Source organism: Triturus cristatus, chromosome 10 (assembly GCF_964204655.1).
Source record: "Triturus cristatus chromosome 10, aTriCri1.1, whole genome shotgun sequence".
Taxonomy (NCBI): Eukaryota; Metazoa; Chordata; class Amphibia; order Caudata; family Salamandridae; genus Triturus; species Triturus cristatus.
Window position 1 is genome coordinate 143,516,891 of NC_140593.1, and position 16,517 is coordinate 143,533,407.

Below are 16,517 nucleotides of genomic sequence, written 5' to 3' on the forward strand. Positions count from 1 at the left end.
AAGAATGCACGTGTCGTCGCACCTACGTGCACTACACTGGCTGCCTAAAATGAAAATAATTATCTTCATAACACTAGTCCTAGTCTATAGAGCACTGCACCATTCTGGGGTAGGCCATCTTAGGGCCTATGTCCCCTCCAGAAGTCTACGGTCAGCCCATTGCCACCTGGCAAGGATCAACTAAGATCCGGCGCACGAGAATTGGTGGAAGGACTCTTTCCTATCTTGGATCGGTGGCCTGGAATAAACTCCCTTTGGAGTTACGTTCAGTTGCATCCTCTGACCTTTTCAAAAAGAAGACATGGTTCTTTCATCAAGTATAGCTGATGTGGTTGCATTTTGCTGTCAACTGAAAGCGTAGCACCGGGACACACCGTGGAGTAGCTGTGCCCTTTAGAAGTCTCGTTTCATTCATTCATACTGTTACTCTCAAATCTAAGCCTCATTTGGGATAGGGTTGGGATAGGGTTGGACATTGAAAGTGCTAGATATGAGGGAGGAGCCTAGCGCGCAACCAAGATGGACGCGTAGGCACAGAGCTCCCGAGACCCTCGCAGCCTCCCACGTCTATCATGACCACTATCCTGTTATCTCGAAGGGGCAACACGGGCGAACTGATGCTGAGGTGGCTCCCGTTCTCGGAATTTCGATCGGACTTCGGGAATTGTGCCTATGTGGCTTTCAAGATTGAGGCCAACACCGTGACGCCGCCCCGAACTCAAGTTGGCATTGTTCCCGAGTTGCAGTTGAACAACAACTGGCCTGGATCTTTGAGCTGGCTCGCTACTTTAGTTTCACTTTCGGTCTCGATTCTCCTCCGCGAGTCCGGTAGTGGATGTGCTCAGAGGGACTGTAACTGGACTGGACGGCGATCTCTGGCCTGAGGGGACTGCCAACCACTGCCTGGTGCGGCCTCCCCAAGGAGATCCCAGCGCCTCACAGCCTGCGCTGGATTTTGCGGTCCCGCTGAGTAATGACAGGCCGGTCAGACAACGAAATGCAAAAGTCTAGAGCGACCCGGAGAGGCGGCTATGTTCAAACCAACAACATGGATCGCTACGCACAACAGAAGGGATCCCCCGGTCCAGCGAGTGGACCCCCAGACGGGACCAAGGAAAGCTCGTCTTCCTCGACGGAATTGACATTACAGGACGTCATGGGTGCCATTGATGCCATGAAAGCTGCTGTCGGCCAACAATTTGATTCCTTGGCCCACAAACTGGACACTGTGTTGATCGATGTCAACCTGATTAGAGCGGACTTGTCGAAAACTAATGAGAAGGTCAAATCGCTGAATCTCATGACTTCAAGCCTGACTACTGATGTATCTGGCCTCCAAACCGAGGTCCACAACCTGCGTACCTCAAACGATCTCTTTGTTAAGAGACTGGAGGATTTTGAAAGTAGGACCCGACGGAACATCGTGCGCATCATTGGTGTGCCGGAGCAATCGGAGGAGGAATCGACCGCTTTATTTGTGGAAGACCTGATTTTGAATAAACTTGCACCGAAAGGACTGAGTAAATATTTTATGGTTGAACGGGCCCACAGAGTTCCGGGAGGTAAACCGAAGCCGGGGGCTCCATCGCGGCCTATCATTGCCAGGATCTTTAACTTTAGGGACCGGGATGCAATTCTGCAGGCCTCCCGTGTGAATGGCCCGACGAAGTACGAGAATGTGGATATTAGGTTTTATCCAGACTTCGCACAGTCGGTCCAAAAGCAAAGAATGAGTTTTTTGCCTGTTAAGCGGCGATTGAGGGATATGGGCCTAAAGTATTCTATGTTCTTCCCGGCCAAGCTGCGTGTTGAATTAGCAGATCGGACCTATTTTTTTGATCGGCCTGAGGTGGCTGGGGACTGGCTGGACACTCTGCAACGTCGCCGTAATAATGAGGAGCAGACCGCGGATGGGGGTAGCGGACCGGAAGGACGACTGTGAGCGCTCAAGTGCTGATTCCTGGACGGGATCGTGTTCACCTCAGACTTTGGTTGGATGTTTTTGTATTGTGTTCTCTCTCCTTCATAAATTTGGGGGCTGCGGGGTAACTGGTGAGACTCTTCCTCCTAGGGGTTTTTTCTTTTCGTAGAAGTAGGTTTGATGTTGGGGCGACAGGCACACTGCAAGTTGGGGGGGCTGATTGATCTAGTGCAGGGGTGCAGGGTGGGGGGGTGTGAGACGGGAGTTGGGTGGGCGGGGGGAGAGTTGTGGGATGGGGGTTGTTTCAGTTTAATACAAGGCAATTGGTTTTCTGTTTCGTGTTCTCGCTGTAGCTGGGGGAATCTTTGCATCGGGGATGGGGGGTAGGGGATTACGTGTGTTGACATGGAACGTCAACGGGTTAGGGGATCGACTGAAGCGGGGGGTTGTGCTGCAGTACTTGAAGCGTCTTTCGCCCGATGTAGTGTTACTGCAGGAAACGCATTTAATAGGACAGTCCTGCCAAGCCATGAATAGGAGGGGCTATCGTTTGGTCGCTCACTCTGGTTTCACTTCTGGCTCTAGGGGAGTGGGGATTCTGGTTCGAACTTCTCTCCCACTGGAAGTTGATGACGTCATACACGATCAGCGGGGACGCTATGTTGCGTTGGTGGGCCGGTGGGAGGGGAAGGTCTTATTGCGGGTCTCTGTCTATGTCCCCCCTGGGCTGCAAACTACCACCTTTGCCGATTTGGGGCGGTTGTTACTTGGACTCCCGGAGGGCCTCCTGCTTGTGGGTGGAGATTTCAATTCTGTGGTGTCGGGGAGAGAGGATCGGTATCCACCCATGGACCTCCCCGGCGCGCATTCTTGGTTGGGTGGCTTTCTTAGCACGATGGGGCTCATGGACTGCTGGAGGTTGCTGCACCCGGGACTAACCCAATATACGTTTCACTCTGGTGCCCACGGCTCTTTATCTAGACTGGATTATGTGCTGATGCCGGCTGCCCAAGCTCAGATGATTAGGGAAGTTACACACCTTGCCCGAGGCATTTCAGATCACTCCCCACTGCTCTTACACCTGGAGGTTGCCTTGGGGGCGGTGGGGAGGGTGGCGCCGATTAACCCCTGGTACTTGCGAAACCCCAAAACTCGTGCTCTTTTGGTAAAGTCACGGGACCATTACTTTACAGAAAATCAGGGGTCGGTCACTTCGGCTGTAACCTTATGGGAAGCCTTCAAGACGGTCATACGTGGGCAGGCCCTCTCTTTGATTACTTTAGCCAAGAAACGTAATGATGAGGAGGTGGTGCGCCTTGAGTCAGATATAGCAGAGTTGGAGGAGGATCTGGGATGGGGTGTCACGCGTGACAAGCTCCATACCCTCCGCCTTAAGCAGTCGGACTATAGGGCGCTGGTTACTGATGCTGCTAAACACATGAGCCGCGAACAACAGGGGCGCCTATATGATGTTGGCGACAAGGCCGCAAAGTTGATTGCGTGGCTGGACAGAAGGGAGACTGCTAACCGGTGATTGTGCGTGCCGATGGTGTGAGTGTGACGGAACCTGCGGAGATTGTGAATTGTTTTGCGGAGCACCTTCGTGAGGTGTACTCTCGGGTCTCTGATAGACCTGAAGAGGACTCTCACCTACTGCTGCGAGATATCGCGTTGCCGTGTCTCTCTGACGAGGATAGGGGTTTGATGGATGCCGCATTGACAAGTGATGAGATAGCTTTGGCGACTCGCTCTGTTCGCTCCGGTAAGGCTCTTGGTCCTAATGGCATTCCGATTGAACTTTATAAGCTTCGGCCTGATAAGTTGGCGCCGTATCTCCGGGAGATGTTTATTGCGTCCCGTGATGTCGGCTCCCTTCCCCGTGACCAACGACTTGGCACTATTGTGGTGATTCATAAAGAGGGAAAGCCACGCGATCGCTGTGCGTCATATAGGCCTATATCACTTCTGAACGCTGAACCAAAGATTCTCGCCAAGGTGTTGGCTAACCGCCTGATTAAAGTTATCGGAGACCTGGTTCATCCGGATCAGTCTGGTTTCATTCCACATCGTAACACCGCTCTGAACTTGCGGCGCCTCCATGGAGTCTTAGTGAGAGTGGATTCTTTACAGGAGCCTACCATTTTGGCGTCTTTGGACGCCACAATGGCGTTTGACACGCTGGAATTGTCTTATCTCTGGGCGGTGCTGGCTAAGTTTGGTTTCGGGCCTGGATTCATCGGATGGGTGAAGTTGCTATATGAGGATCCGCTGGCACAGGTGGTGGTGAACGGTAGAGTGTCTCACTCCTTTGTGCTTGGTAGAGGCACACGCCAGGGCTGCCCCTTGTCCCCACTTCTTTTTGCGCTCGCGTTGGAACCCCTTGCAGCATGGTTGAGGTGGGAACCCTCTTTGAAAGGTATTCAATGGACAACGACCTTTGAGGATCGCGTGTCACTCTACGCAGACGACATTCTGCTCTATCTTACATCCCCGTGGAGGTCCTTGATTGTATTGATTGATGTGTTAAACTCCTTCGGTCGCAATTCTGGGCTCATTATTAACTGGTTGAAATCCTGTGTTTATGTGCTTGTTGGCGATCCCCCTCTTCTCCCCCGCGGGTGTCCAATCCCGATATCACATTCCGGATTCAAATATTTGGGCGTCTATGTGTCATTGAACCCCGCGGTTCATTATGCTCGGAATCTATTGCCCCCGCACCAACGGCTGAAGGCCGATGTGGCTCGCTGGCGGAAGCTTCCACTTTCGCCACTCGGCCGGGCGGCTTTATTCAAGATGATGTCTCTTCCGCGTTTCTTGTATGCCTTACAGAATACGTTAGATGTGGTGCCTGCGCGGTATTTTCGTGAGGTAGAGAGCTTACAGAGACAGCTGATCTGGGGTGGAAGATCGCGGATTGCTCTTGCTAAATTGACCCTCCCGTGGTATGACGGGGGCATAGCTCTTCCAGACATCCGGAGGTACTACTGGGCATCCCAGCTGGTGGCGGTGAATCATGGGACATACGGCCCGGCTGTTAATCCTGCCTATGAGATGGATAAACTACTGTTGCCAGGTGGAGATTACAATAGAGCGCTTTATTCCACGTCTAGCGGTGTCAAGTTGACGGGTCCCACAAACTCAGCTGTACGTGCCTGGCACTGTGCCACTGCCGCTACTGGCTGGAAGGGCCGTCTGTCTCGCGCGACTCCACTATATGCTTCAGATAGGTTGGGCGGCCTGTGGAGGACGAAGGGTTTTGAGAAATGGGATATGATTGGCATTTCTCGGGTGAGTGATCTTTGGGCGAGGGGTGCTTTTAAGACGTTTGAAGAGCTTAAGGTGGAGTACCAGCTGCATGACAGGGAATTCTTTCATTATGCGCAGATTCGCCATGCATTGCGCTCGGCTTTCCCGACTCCGGGGGCTATCCCTGAATCCTCTCCGTTGGAGGACCGCATACTCGATGGTTATCTCCCTGATAGTACGATCTCCCTGATTTATAAAAAAATGATTAACACTCGTGCGGACCTCCTCACGCATCTGAGAGAGGTCTGGATTGCCGATGGTCTGGAACTAGATGACGAGGATTGGACCGCCGCCATAGCTTCACCGAGGAAGGTGGCCATACCGGCTCGCCTTCGATTTGTACAGTTGAAGATACTACACAGGGTCTATGTCACTGGCCCTCGATTGCTCCATATGGGGTATTCCGTTGATGGTTTGTGTAGGCGCGGCTGTGGTCTTCTTGCTACATTTCTTCACATTCTCTGGGAGTGCCCGATGGTGGCGCGTTTCTGGGCTGCGGTGCATGCAGTAATGGAGGAGGTGACGGGGGTGGCGTTGTATCCCGAGGCTCGGCGATGTGTGTTGAATGTATGGGAGCCGACTGATTGCAGGGTGGAACAAGAGCGCTGGGTCACTCTGGGCAACATGATTGCCAAGAGGGACATTGCACAGTTATGGGGCTCCCATAGGCCGCCCACGGTGTCGCAATGGAAGGAAAATATGGACTGGTGTATGTTCAGAGAGAAGACGGTGTATGTGGCTAGAGGCAAACCTAAGGCATGGAGCAGGATGTGGGGCCCGTGGAACTCCTATCGCGGGGACATCTGCACCCCCCCTTTGGAGGTCACCTTAGACATACCATTGTCCCCCTAGCTGTGATGTTCCCGGTTCTCACTGAACTATATGAATGGTAGCTGGCCTTCTTCCTGCCCCCCCCCCCGATTTCCCCGACGTGAGTTGGGGTATAGTACATTGCGTCACTGTTACTGTCCCCCGCCTGCGAGGGCACCTGCTTGCCATAGCGGAATTTATGCCTTGTTTTTGTTTCATTTTGTTTATTTTGTTTTAACAAACAGAAAACGAAACCTTCTTGTTGATCTGATGGGTACTGGGGATGTTCGTACCTTGTTTATGTATGACCTGCCCATGTCTTAGTTATTGAACTTGACATGTAATTTGTGTCATTGATAATCCTTTTTTCTACACTAGCGGCTGGCCCCTGTGGTTGTAGGCCCATGTTTGTACATATTTCTTGTGTTAAATAAAGGTTTTCTAAAAAATAAAATAAAAATAAAATAAAAAAGAAAGTGCTAGATATACTATTGCCACTCCAATCCAAGCCACATTAGGGAAAGTGTTGAACATTAAAGGGGTACAATTTACTATTCCCACTCCAATATAACATACAATGGAAAAAGCATTGGCCATTGAAGGGGTTACATTTACTATTCACACTTCAAGTTGAGGATCACCAGCCACTTCGAACCGAAGCTGGATAGAGAGTACTTCCTGGTCATTTTCCACTGATGATTTGCTGCTGGATGTCACCCAGATTGACAAACAAAGTAGACTCAAGGATGCGGACTATATTATAGACAATAACCTTACCATCAATTTAGAGAAAATCAGATTAGTTAGCTTTAAAGGAACCTGATAAAATCTATATGCAATGTCTAGTATTGAAGACTGCAACTCAAAAAATGTGATGGTTTGATCTTCTGGATATAAATTTCCAGATCTGAGAAAACAAAGTAAACATTTGGAGGGTCAGCATATTCTCAAAAGCTTAATAACCCAACAAAGTGGGCACCCATTCCTATCACTCTAGCGTTCTATGACTTGCTGATGGCACTTCAAACCTGTTGGAGGAACTGTTAATGTGACAGCTTGCGTTTCCAGTATTCGTGGATCAAAGTCTACTTCACTTATATACAATACTCTATTATTATTGAAGTAAACACTCACATTTAGCAGCAAAATTCAAGTGTTTGAATCTGACACGTCTTTCTTAAATTGGTTAATCAGGATTATCCTTCCTCTCTACCATCCACAATAGATATTTTGTTCAGGCGTTTGAGTAAGTGTGTGCGCGGGTGGTGTTTGTTTGTGTATGTCTGTATAATGCAGTGTGCAACTATGAGCAACAGTGAAGAAGAGCATGTGAGTGTGTCTAATTGTGAATGTGTTTCGGCAATGATCATGGCTATTTTTGTAACCTGGAAGATGGGCCTGTTAAATTAATTTTTAAGAGACTGGACTCCCCACTAGCTTATGATTTGAGCAATATTTATGATTGCTGAAAAAAGAACCTAAACCTACTAATGTTTGGGAGGTGTTGTAATCAATGTTAATTGCATTTTCAATGTATTCATTATTATTTCATATGGATAATGACTTTAAATATTCCTCTAGTAATTAAGTTGACCAAGTAACGAAACAGTCTAAGTTTCAGTACTAGATTGTTGTATTCATGCTGTTTACAATTGACAACATGTTATTTTGTATACACTTGCTTCAAAATAACAGCAATACGCGGATATTATGTTGTGCAATTAAGGAAGCAATTACCGTGTGAATTTTTTAAATGAACTTGGGACACAAATGTTCATATGTTTTGATCAGACGGAGGCTAGCAGTGGCTGGGTTGCTGGTTCTCAAGGACATGCAGACCTGAAGCCAAAAGTCAATTAATTCCAATGATGGTCGGAGGCCTTATGAGTCTCAATGACAGGTATGGCAACGTTTCGATGTTGGCCTTTGGGTAGGTCTATATTGCAAAATATTCCCATTTTTATCAGATGGTGCTCCAATAGAATTTTTGTAAGGTGACCATCATTCAGAGATGCTAGAAGGACCCACCTGAAAACAGACTATAAGGTTTTGGTGCACAAGCCCTTAACATGATTTTTAGGTTGACTGAATTATTGATCACTCAAAGAGGTCTTTCTGTGTCAGAGTTTGTTGTCCGGCAGCAGAATGTGGAGAGAGCAAAATTACATTCTTTCCTACCTCTCATCAATGAAGAACAGTAGCAAACCACCACCTTGCCACCAAGTACTGTATAATCTCAACATTATCCTTGCTTATCTTTAAGTTAGTACTTGCTTTTATTGATATAGGTAGTATGGTGCCAATGGTGCATGCAAAAAAGAATGAAGTGAAGTAAATAAGAAACACACATAAAGGAGCGAGCAACTGATGAATTTGACACCTAACAAGGAAGTCTTGCAAAATACCAAAAAAGATTTGGCCGCGCTTTTCAAATTTGCTTTAGCTTTATTTTGTAATAATACCCCAAAACAAACTCACATTCTGATATTTAATCATGATGGATACAGGGATCCTGCAGTAGATGTCGATTATAGTTCAGTTTTCCATTTAATTGTCACAAACTTAATTAAGTCTGGAAAATGTTATACTATTAACAATATCATGGCATAGTACAGTGACTTGAGTTTTATAATGTTGCTGTGTGTTCCTCTTCCATTTCAACTGGGTAATTTTTCAGTTAGATGCAGTGAATACTACCTTCAAACATGATTGGCCATGTTGGCTCAAAAAGCCATTGGTGAATTGTGAATCTGCTATGTGACTGTTTACAGGTGACTACAAAACACATTATCAGATTTCTGAAACAAATCATGCAATGTTCTCATCCAGTAAAATAAATTATTGCTGGAAAATCATTGAGACGGATGGCAAAAATGTATGTTCACCTTCAAGTTGTTATTCTAAAATAGTTAATAGAAAAGAGAGCCAAGCTTCTAACATGCCTCACATTTGCCTTGATTCATGCTTTTTTGTCAATATGGCTACATGTTCACAATTTCAAATAAACTTGAATATGCACAACGATTATATTGACCTGGAAATAAGATTAGGCACTTCAAAGAGCCATGTAGTTGCCTCTCATAAGAGATTCAGATTAAATGCATGGAAATTGTGTTAGAAATGTATAAAACATGCTGCTCAAATTAAAGTTGTGTACGGTGTATATGCCCAACACAAAGACACAGCAACATGTGGGTTGATGACTAATAGGCAATTGTACTAAGACTTTGCAAATAGGAAAAAGGCAATTTTACAATTTTGCATATTTCCAAAATTGCTAAAATACTTACATTGATTTTCCATCACATAGTGAATACATGGTTTACATAACCAATGGACTTTGGTGTGCCAAATGTCCAAATCATGATAAATTAGCCATATTATCTAAATTGTGTAGATTGTGATTTTTAGCAACAATTTACACAAACCAATTTCAATAATTGAGCCTAGGATTTTGCAGCTACCAAGGTAAGGTGAAATCCATTTCCAAAACATTTAAGAGGTCGCACTTAAAACTCATAATCCATCAACAATATGACACCACACCGTGTGTGATTCTGAGGATAGGTGCAGAAAGGGGGTAAGGTCAGGGAGAACACAGGAGACGGGGGCATATGTTTGAAACCTGGATGACCTTATTTCACCAGTTGTGTGTCAGTATATTGAGGCTGAAATTTTCAGCCTGCAAAAATATTGCATCTGCTATTGCCACTACTACTATACAATTAACCTTGTAAATGTGATTGACGAACTGTTCACATCAGGCGCACAAATTCTGTAAAACCCTATGTCCTCTTACTTGCCCTAGTGAATGGTATGACTATTTAGGCTCTGATCATCCAGCAACCTGGGAACCCAATAAACGCAGGGCAATTTAATGTCCCGTGCAATTCCAGGGGGTGTAACTTGCATGGCTCTGTCAATATTTTTATACTAAAAATTCTATCTATAGGCTGAGCAACATCCACCCACGCGTGAATCACACTGGGGAGTGTTCTTTCTGTTTCTGGGGTGGGGGTGGGTAGATCTTATTGGTTAGTGGGGTTGAGCCGTGGCCAAGTTGGGGTTGGTCTGACGTGGGTTGGGGGTGCGAGGGGTCTGAGCAGCAAATTGATGCTTTTTGTGATTGCTATTTTCAATCAAAATGTTCATGATGGGGTGTTCCAGTCCTTAGGCCATGTTGGGTTCGGCCTGAAGTGGGGGCGGGGGGGAATGTATTGAGACTGACATATGCAAGGTTCTCTGTTGTGATTGCTCCTGGTGTGCAGCGCTGTTGATGTGTAGACTTGATGCGACAAGTTCAATACCACACGTACACTCAGCACCCCCATGACGGATAGGACTGAGCAACGCAAAGATAACGGCCCTGATACGATTGCAGTGCTCACGAGGAATGTGCGTGGCCTGAACGACTTTAGGAAAGTCCGGAAGGTACTGAGTTATTTACACAGACATAATGTCGATATTGCCGTACTGCAGGAGACACACCTACCACTGGACGGCCCGGTCTTGCGTACTAAGGGGCTCCTGGGTAACGTTCACGCAGCCGGCTCCGCCACGCATGCTAGAGGGGTCCTGACGTGGGTTAACCCCAAGAAAGCAATCCGACTGTCACCTCTGGCAACAGATAGTGAGGGGCGGTATGTGCTCACTAAATGCAGCGGTAAAGGATTAGACATGTTCTTCCTAAATGTTTATGGCCCTAATTATGATAATCCAGATTTTTATCGTAGGCTGACCGAACTTTCCATTTCTCATCCGACGGCTCAGTTTTTGTGGGGTGGACACTTCAACTTTGTTAGATACCCTGCTTTGGATAGGTCGGACGGTCCGGACAGGCGAGTGTCTGCTTCGGCTGGTGTCGTTGAAACTTTGTTGATTCGGTTGGACATGTGTGACGTATGGCACTAGACATTCGGGACAAGGAGGGCACACGCATTATTCTGCGTATCATAATGTCCATACCAGAATTGACTATTGGTTTGCTACCAGGCAACTATTGCTGCGCATCCAGTCTTGCACAATCTTGCCACGTACCTATTCCGATCACTCTCCCCTTTTGTTGGTTCCTGCCGCACCTAAACCGAGTGTGCCCCCCTTCATGTGGCGCTTCCCGCCCTACTCCCTAACAGACGCTGCCTTTAAGGAAGAGATGACTACAGCTATCGAGACGTTCTTCGAGGTAAATGTGGGGTCTGTAGATTCTTTCCAAACGGAATGGGAAGCTTTTAAAGTGAATATTCGGGGGTTGCAATTTCTAAACATGCGGGGGTCCTTAAATCGATTCGTACCAGGCTGTCCGATCTGGAACGTAAGATCCAGAGGTTGGAAACCTCATTGTTGGCCGGTCTGGATGATGCTCTTCGCTTAGAGCTGGCGCAGGCTTTGCAGGAATACAATGATGAGGCAGATGCTGAAATTAAGCATCTTGGGAAATATGCCACTGCTCGCACTTACGGCGAGGGGGAGTGGCCTGGGGCGGTACTTGCGAGGCTCTGACGGAGCAGGGATTCCTCTGTGATCCCGGAAATGAAATCACCAACAGGGAATACTTTCCTGACGGACGCCCAAGTGGCGGAGCAATTCAGGCAATACTATTCAGATCTATATTCCTCCAGGGGTTACAGACCAGACAAACAAATCCTAGAATATTTAACGTATATCAAACTTCCGTGGCTGACAAATTGGCACCGGGAGTTTCTGATGCGACCGATTGAACGGGACGAAGTATTGCTGGCGCTCTCTGGAATGAGGGCGGGCAGTGCATCGGGGGCGGTCTTACTGTTGCCTTTTATAAGGCATTCATTTATCTGCTATTACTGCACCTACTCACGCTGTACGAGGACATGTGCACCTCAGGGGTGATGCCCCCTACGATGAGGGAGGCGGTCATAGTTGCTATCCTTAAGCCTGGTAAACCACCAGACGAATGCGCCTCCTATTGTCCACTGTCCTTGCTAAATGTGGATACAAAAATCTTTGCGAAACTGCTTGCTAATCACCTGTTGCCCCTCGCCACGACCTAGGTAGCCCCGGAGCAGGCCAGCTTCGTACCCAGCCGGAATTTGACATATAACCTACATACGGTCTTTGCGGCCTTACAGCATACCATGGGGCATATCATCAAGGGCCGGTGTTAAAATTATCGCCGCCTTTGCGTCCGTTTGTGGGCGAAAAGCAGAGATAATTTTAACGCCCTATCAGCATGGACACGCTAACGCGTGAATCCATGCTGTAGCACCCATTATCTTTTCACCTCGCCTCGCATCGCTAATGAGATGCGAGGCAGGCATTCCCGTGTGAAATACAGCTAAATTAATCGCTAACAGAGGTTCTCCCTATCAGCAAGGAAATCGCTACCCGGCCTAGCGACATTTAAACTAGCGCTAACCGGCTACATCGCAGGTTTCTTACGCCTGCTAATTTTCTGACTTGGCTATATTTATCATGGGAGGTGGATTACTATGCTGAGTCCACATCTCCCTATCAGCAATTTTTTTTATCTAACTCTTTTTTGTATCGCAGGTAATCCTGCGATGTTCCCGCTTATTGCCACTATTAACTGGATAACTTTCTCCTCAGTGATGCGCGTTGCTGATAGTGCGCTAACCGGGCGATAGAATCCGGCGATAGACGGCATTAGGAGTTCACACGCTACATGCGGCCAGTGATAATTATCGCTGCCGCTTGGTGATATGCCCCTAGATCGGAAGTTCATGGCATAGCAGTATTCTTAGACATGGAGAAGGCATTCGACTCCGTCGAGTGGCCCTTCTTGCGGCAAGTTCTCGCTCGTATGGGGGTAGGTGAGGTGTTCCTACAACTTATCGCTGTGTTGTATCACTCTCCCACAGCACGCATCAAAATAGGCACCCTGGTTACCAAACCTATAAGGATACACAGTGGTACAAGACAGGGATGCCCCTTGTCTCCTTTCCTCTACGCCCTGGTTGCTGAGCCCTTGGCGAGCACCCTTCGGGAATATCACAGCCACAGAGGTGTACGCTTCCTGAACTATCGCTTGATTGTCTCCACTTAAGCGGACGACACACTGCTTTATGTCCGTGATCCGGAACATAACCTCTCACCAGTCTTGAGGGAGATAGTTCTCTTTGACTCCTTGTCTGGTCTACGGGTTAATTGACACAAATCCGTCATGTTCCCCCTAACTCCTGCCACAAAGCCCATTGAGCCTGACTATCCCCTGCAGTGGACTACTGATGCGGTGCGATATTTGGGGATCAAACTGCACACAGATTCTGCGGTGGTCCTCAAAGAGAATTACGGGGTTGCGATTTCTAAATTGGAAGAGGACGTTGCGCGCTGGATTAGCCTTCCCTTATCGTTGATGGGCAGAGTGGCCCTTATGAAAGTGATTGTATTGCCGCGCTTCCTTTTCCTCTTTACGAATATTCCCATGGTATTACCCCGTGCGGTCTTTCAACGCCTCCAAACCATAATGGTCCATTTGGCCTGGGCGGGCAAACAACCGCGGTTAGCCTGGCAAATATTGACGCTGCCATACTCGATGGGAGGTCTAGGAGCACCAGATTTGTACTTATATTACCGAGCCTCCCAAAGTTCCCATGCATATCACTGGTTACATGGTCCGACCGACATCCCACATGTACGGATAGAGTCGATAGTCGCAGACCCTAGGCCTCTCCTGGCCTCGCTATTCACGGCGCCTGACAGGCGCACGGGCATATTGCAGTCCCTTAACTCGGTCACACATGCCTGGCAATATTTACTGTCTATGCAGGCGGGTAACCTACTGTACTCCCCGGTTGCCCGTCTTGAGTGGTGCCACTGGCTAGTGCCATGTAGAGATAGGAGCGTTATAGCTGCGTTACAGACTCTTGGAGCCCAGGTTGTGGGGTATCTCTTCGTTGATGGGATAGCACGCACATGGACTGACATGTAGGGCGATGAGACCTCCCCACACTCCTTGCTCAATTTCAATTTCACAGGCATAGACATGCTCTCAAGGACTTCATGGGCGAAGATATGGCAGAACCCCCTGAGGTGCTGGCTCTAACAGCTGTCATTAAAGCACAAACACCTGCTAGGATGGTCTCTAGGATATATAATATCTCTATGACAGCCAGGGTTAGTAAGTACACGAAATCAAGGTTGGCCTGGCAACATGACTTACAGATAGACCTTACTGATGACAAGTGGTCCTACTTCTGCATGAGCACGAAACGGGTCTCATTGAATGGCCGGCACAGGTTGGTCCATTTTAAATTCCTCAATAGGGTGGACTATACCCCGGAACGATTACACCGCTATGGATTGCATGATGAGCCCCACTGTGAAAGGTGCGGTGAACAGGTAGCAGATTTCTTCCACTTAGCCTGGACGTGCCCGGGGATTGCCCATTTCTGGGGTCTGGTCTTCACAGAAATCAACCGTCTCACGGAGCTGACGCTTGTTCCTGACCCATTACTGGCACTGATTGGGTATTCTAAATCTCCTCCCAAGGCTGTCCGTCGCTTGATTGATATGGCGTTATTATTAGCTAAAAGATGTGTGGCGGTATGTTGGCTCCGGGACCCCATGCCTACGATAGCCTAGTGGTCCAAAGATATGACATTCTGCTGTACCCAGACGGAAAACTATAGTGAGTTGCTTCCACCTCGTAATCGCCCGAAGAACTTCTGGGCCTTATATAAGAATAGAGTGACGACCCCGGTTGAACCTGACATGGACGATGACGCTGAGGTGTAACGACCTACATTTCCTGACCAATCGAGCCCATCTCGGTAATTGGCCCGTTCTGTAAGATCTACACTACACTTTGAGCTTTGCACTTTGTTCCCAGGGGGTGGCGGATGCTATATTGTGAATTGTCACGTATTTTGGGCACTGCAAATGTTTGATTGGGTCTTCCTTGTATGTTGACATGGTACGGCGCTGCTTAGTTCTGATTATCACAGGAATGTCATCGATATGCATGATATGTCAATGACTCTGGTTGGTTATGCATAAAATTAATAATAAAAAAAATAAAAATTCTATCTATAAATCGTGCATTTTCCTCACATTTCTGTGAATCTGCTAGGATCCATGAACTTCCTACCACCCACTGATCCCATACCTATCCTAATGTAAAAGAGACTGACAATCATAAGTGATTACATGCATAACAATAGAAACACCCTGAAGTCAATCACCAGAAGATTCCACAGAACTTCTGATGCGGTATCATGATAAAGCATTGGAAATTGAAGGCAGAATGCACTGTTTTTTTCTCCTCATCAGATAGATGTGAGGTTGCGAGGACTTCAGAGACATTACTCCGCATTCTTATGTTTGTCTGATAAAGATTATCTTAAAGAACATGCATAGAGCGTTGCGGTATGACTTCCCTGGGGAGCACATCGGCTTTGACTGCTTAGAATTGATCGCTTTTCAAATAGCGTCTGATCTGTGGCACAGTTTTCATACAAATGAGATCTCAGCATAATTAGATTGTCTCAATTTTAATTAGATTACTTGTTTTTCTTTAATTACTTCTCATCATTGGGACAGACTTGTTTTGAGCCGTGATGAGGATTCGCTGATTATTTAATGACAGCAGGATGAGGGGAGGGCCTAGCTGCGGGGTAAAATCTTATAAAATCACACAAGCATTCTATATTACATGTTTCAATGAGGTTATTAGCAAATAATTTACCTTGTCATCTAGTTTCCGTGCGCTGAATGAAAGTTCCACATAGTCATCGTTCCCAGATAATTCCTCTGCAATCACCTGAATGAAAAGAGAGAGTTCAATTTTCCATGATTCATGACGGGATCACAGTCAAAGGAGATGATAGGACCTTTGTAGGTTCTCTGAGGTGCAAGCAAGAAGACACATTTGGGAAAACCTAATTTGCAAGTAAATCAGGTCGAAATGGTATTCTTTTTCTTCTGTTTTTTAGAACCCTGATGACCACTCAATAATATTTATTCCAATCTTTGAATCAATCACATTTTCCCCCCAATATTGTCTTCAATTGTGCTCTTTCAATGCAGAGAATTTTTGTAAAATGATCAACTAGAATTGAAAAGGACAAATGAGATCTGGAAGGGCACACACACGCACACATACACACACATTTAAAGTTGTGGGCTCTAGGCTCACATACTTTGCAAATAAGTGAGACACAGAGACAGTATTGTGCTACTCAGAACTGGCCACGAGTACGTGTACTCGGATCCTTTTTTTGGCAGGGTCACTTGACCGGTGACGTCTGTGTTGAATGGGAGTGGGGTGGGTGTAAGGACAAGCTCTCATGGGCCAGCAGGACACAACAACACACACTCATGCACACCGTGGGTTATGCATGCCCACATGAGCACACATTCACAAACACACACACACACTTACTATCTTTCCCTTTCTCCATCTCTCATGCCCGTATTTTTCACACTCTCTCTCTCTCTCTCTCTCTCTCTCTCTCTCTCTCTCTCTCTGTCTCTCTCTCTCCCTCTC

The 16,517-nt window shown here is 47.1% G+C and overlaps 1 protein-coding gene across 2 annotated transcripts in view; it reads right to left on the minus strand.

Annotated features, from left to right (window-relative positions):
- CPNE4 (copine 4) overlaps window positions 1-16,517 on the minus strand; it is a 1,366,646-nt gene that overhangs the window by 602,776 nt on the left and 747,353 nt on the right. For both annotated transcript variants that reach the window (XM_085630665.1, XM_085630664.1), the window contains exon 5: window positions 15,717-15,791. In XM_085630665.1, the coding sequence (XP_085486791.1) occupies window positions 15,717-15,791 (75 nt within the window). The remainder of the gene's footprint in view (window positions 1-15,716; window positions 15,792-16,517) is intronic.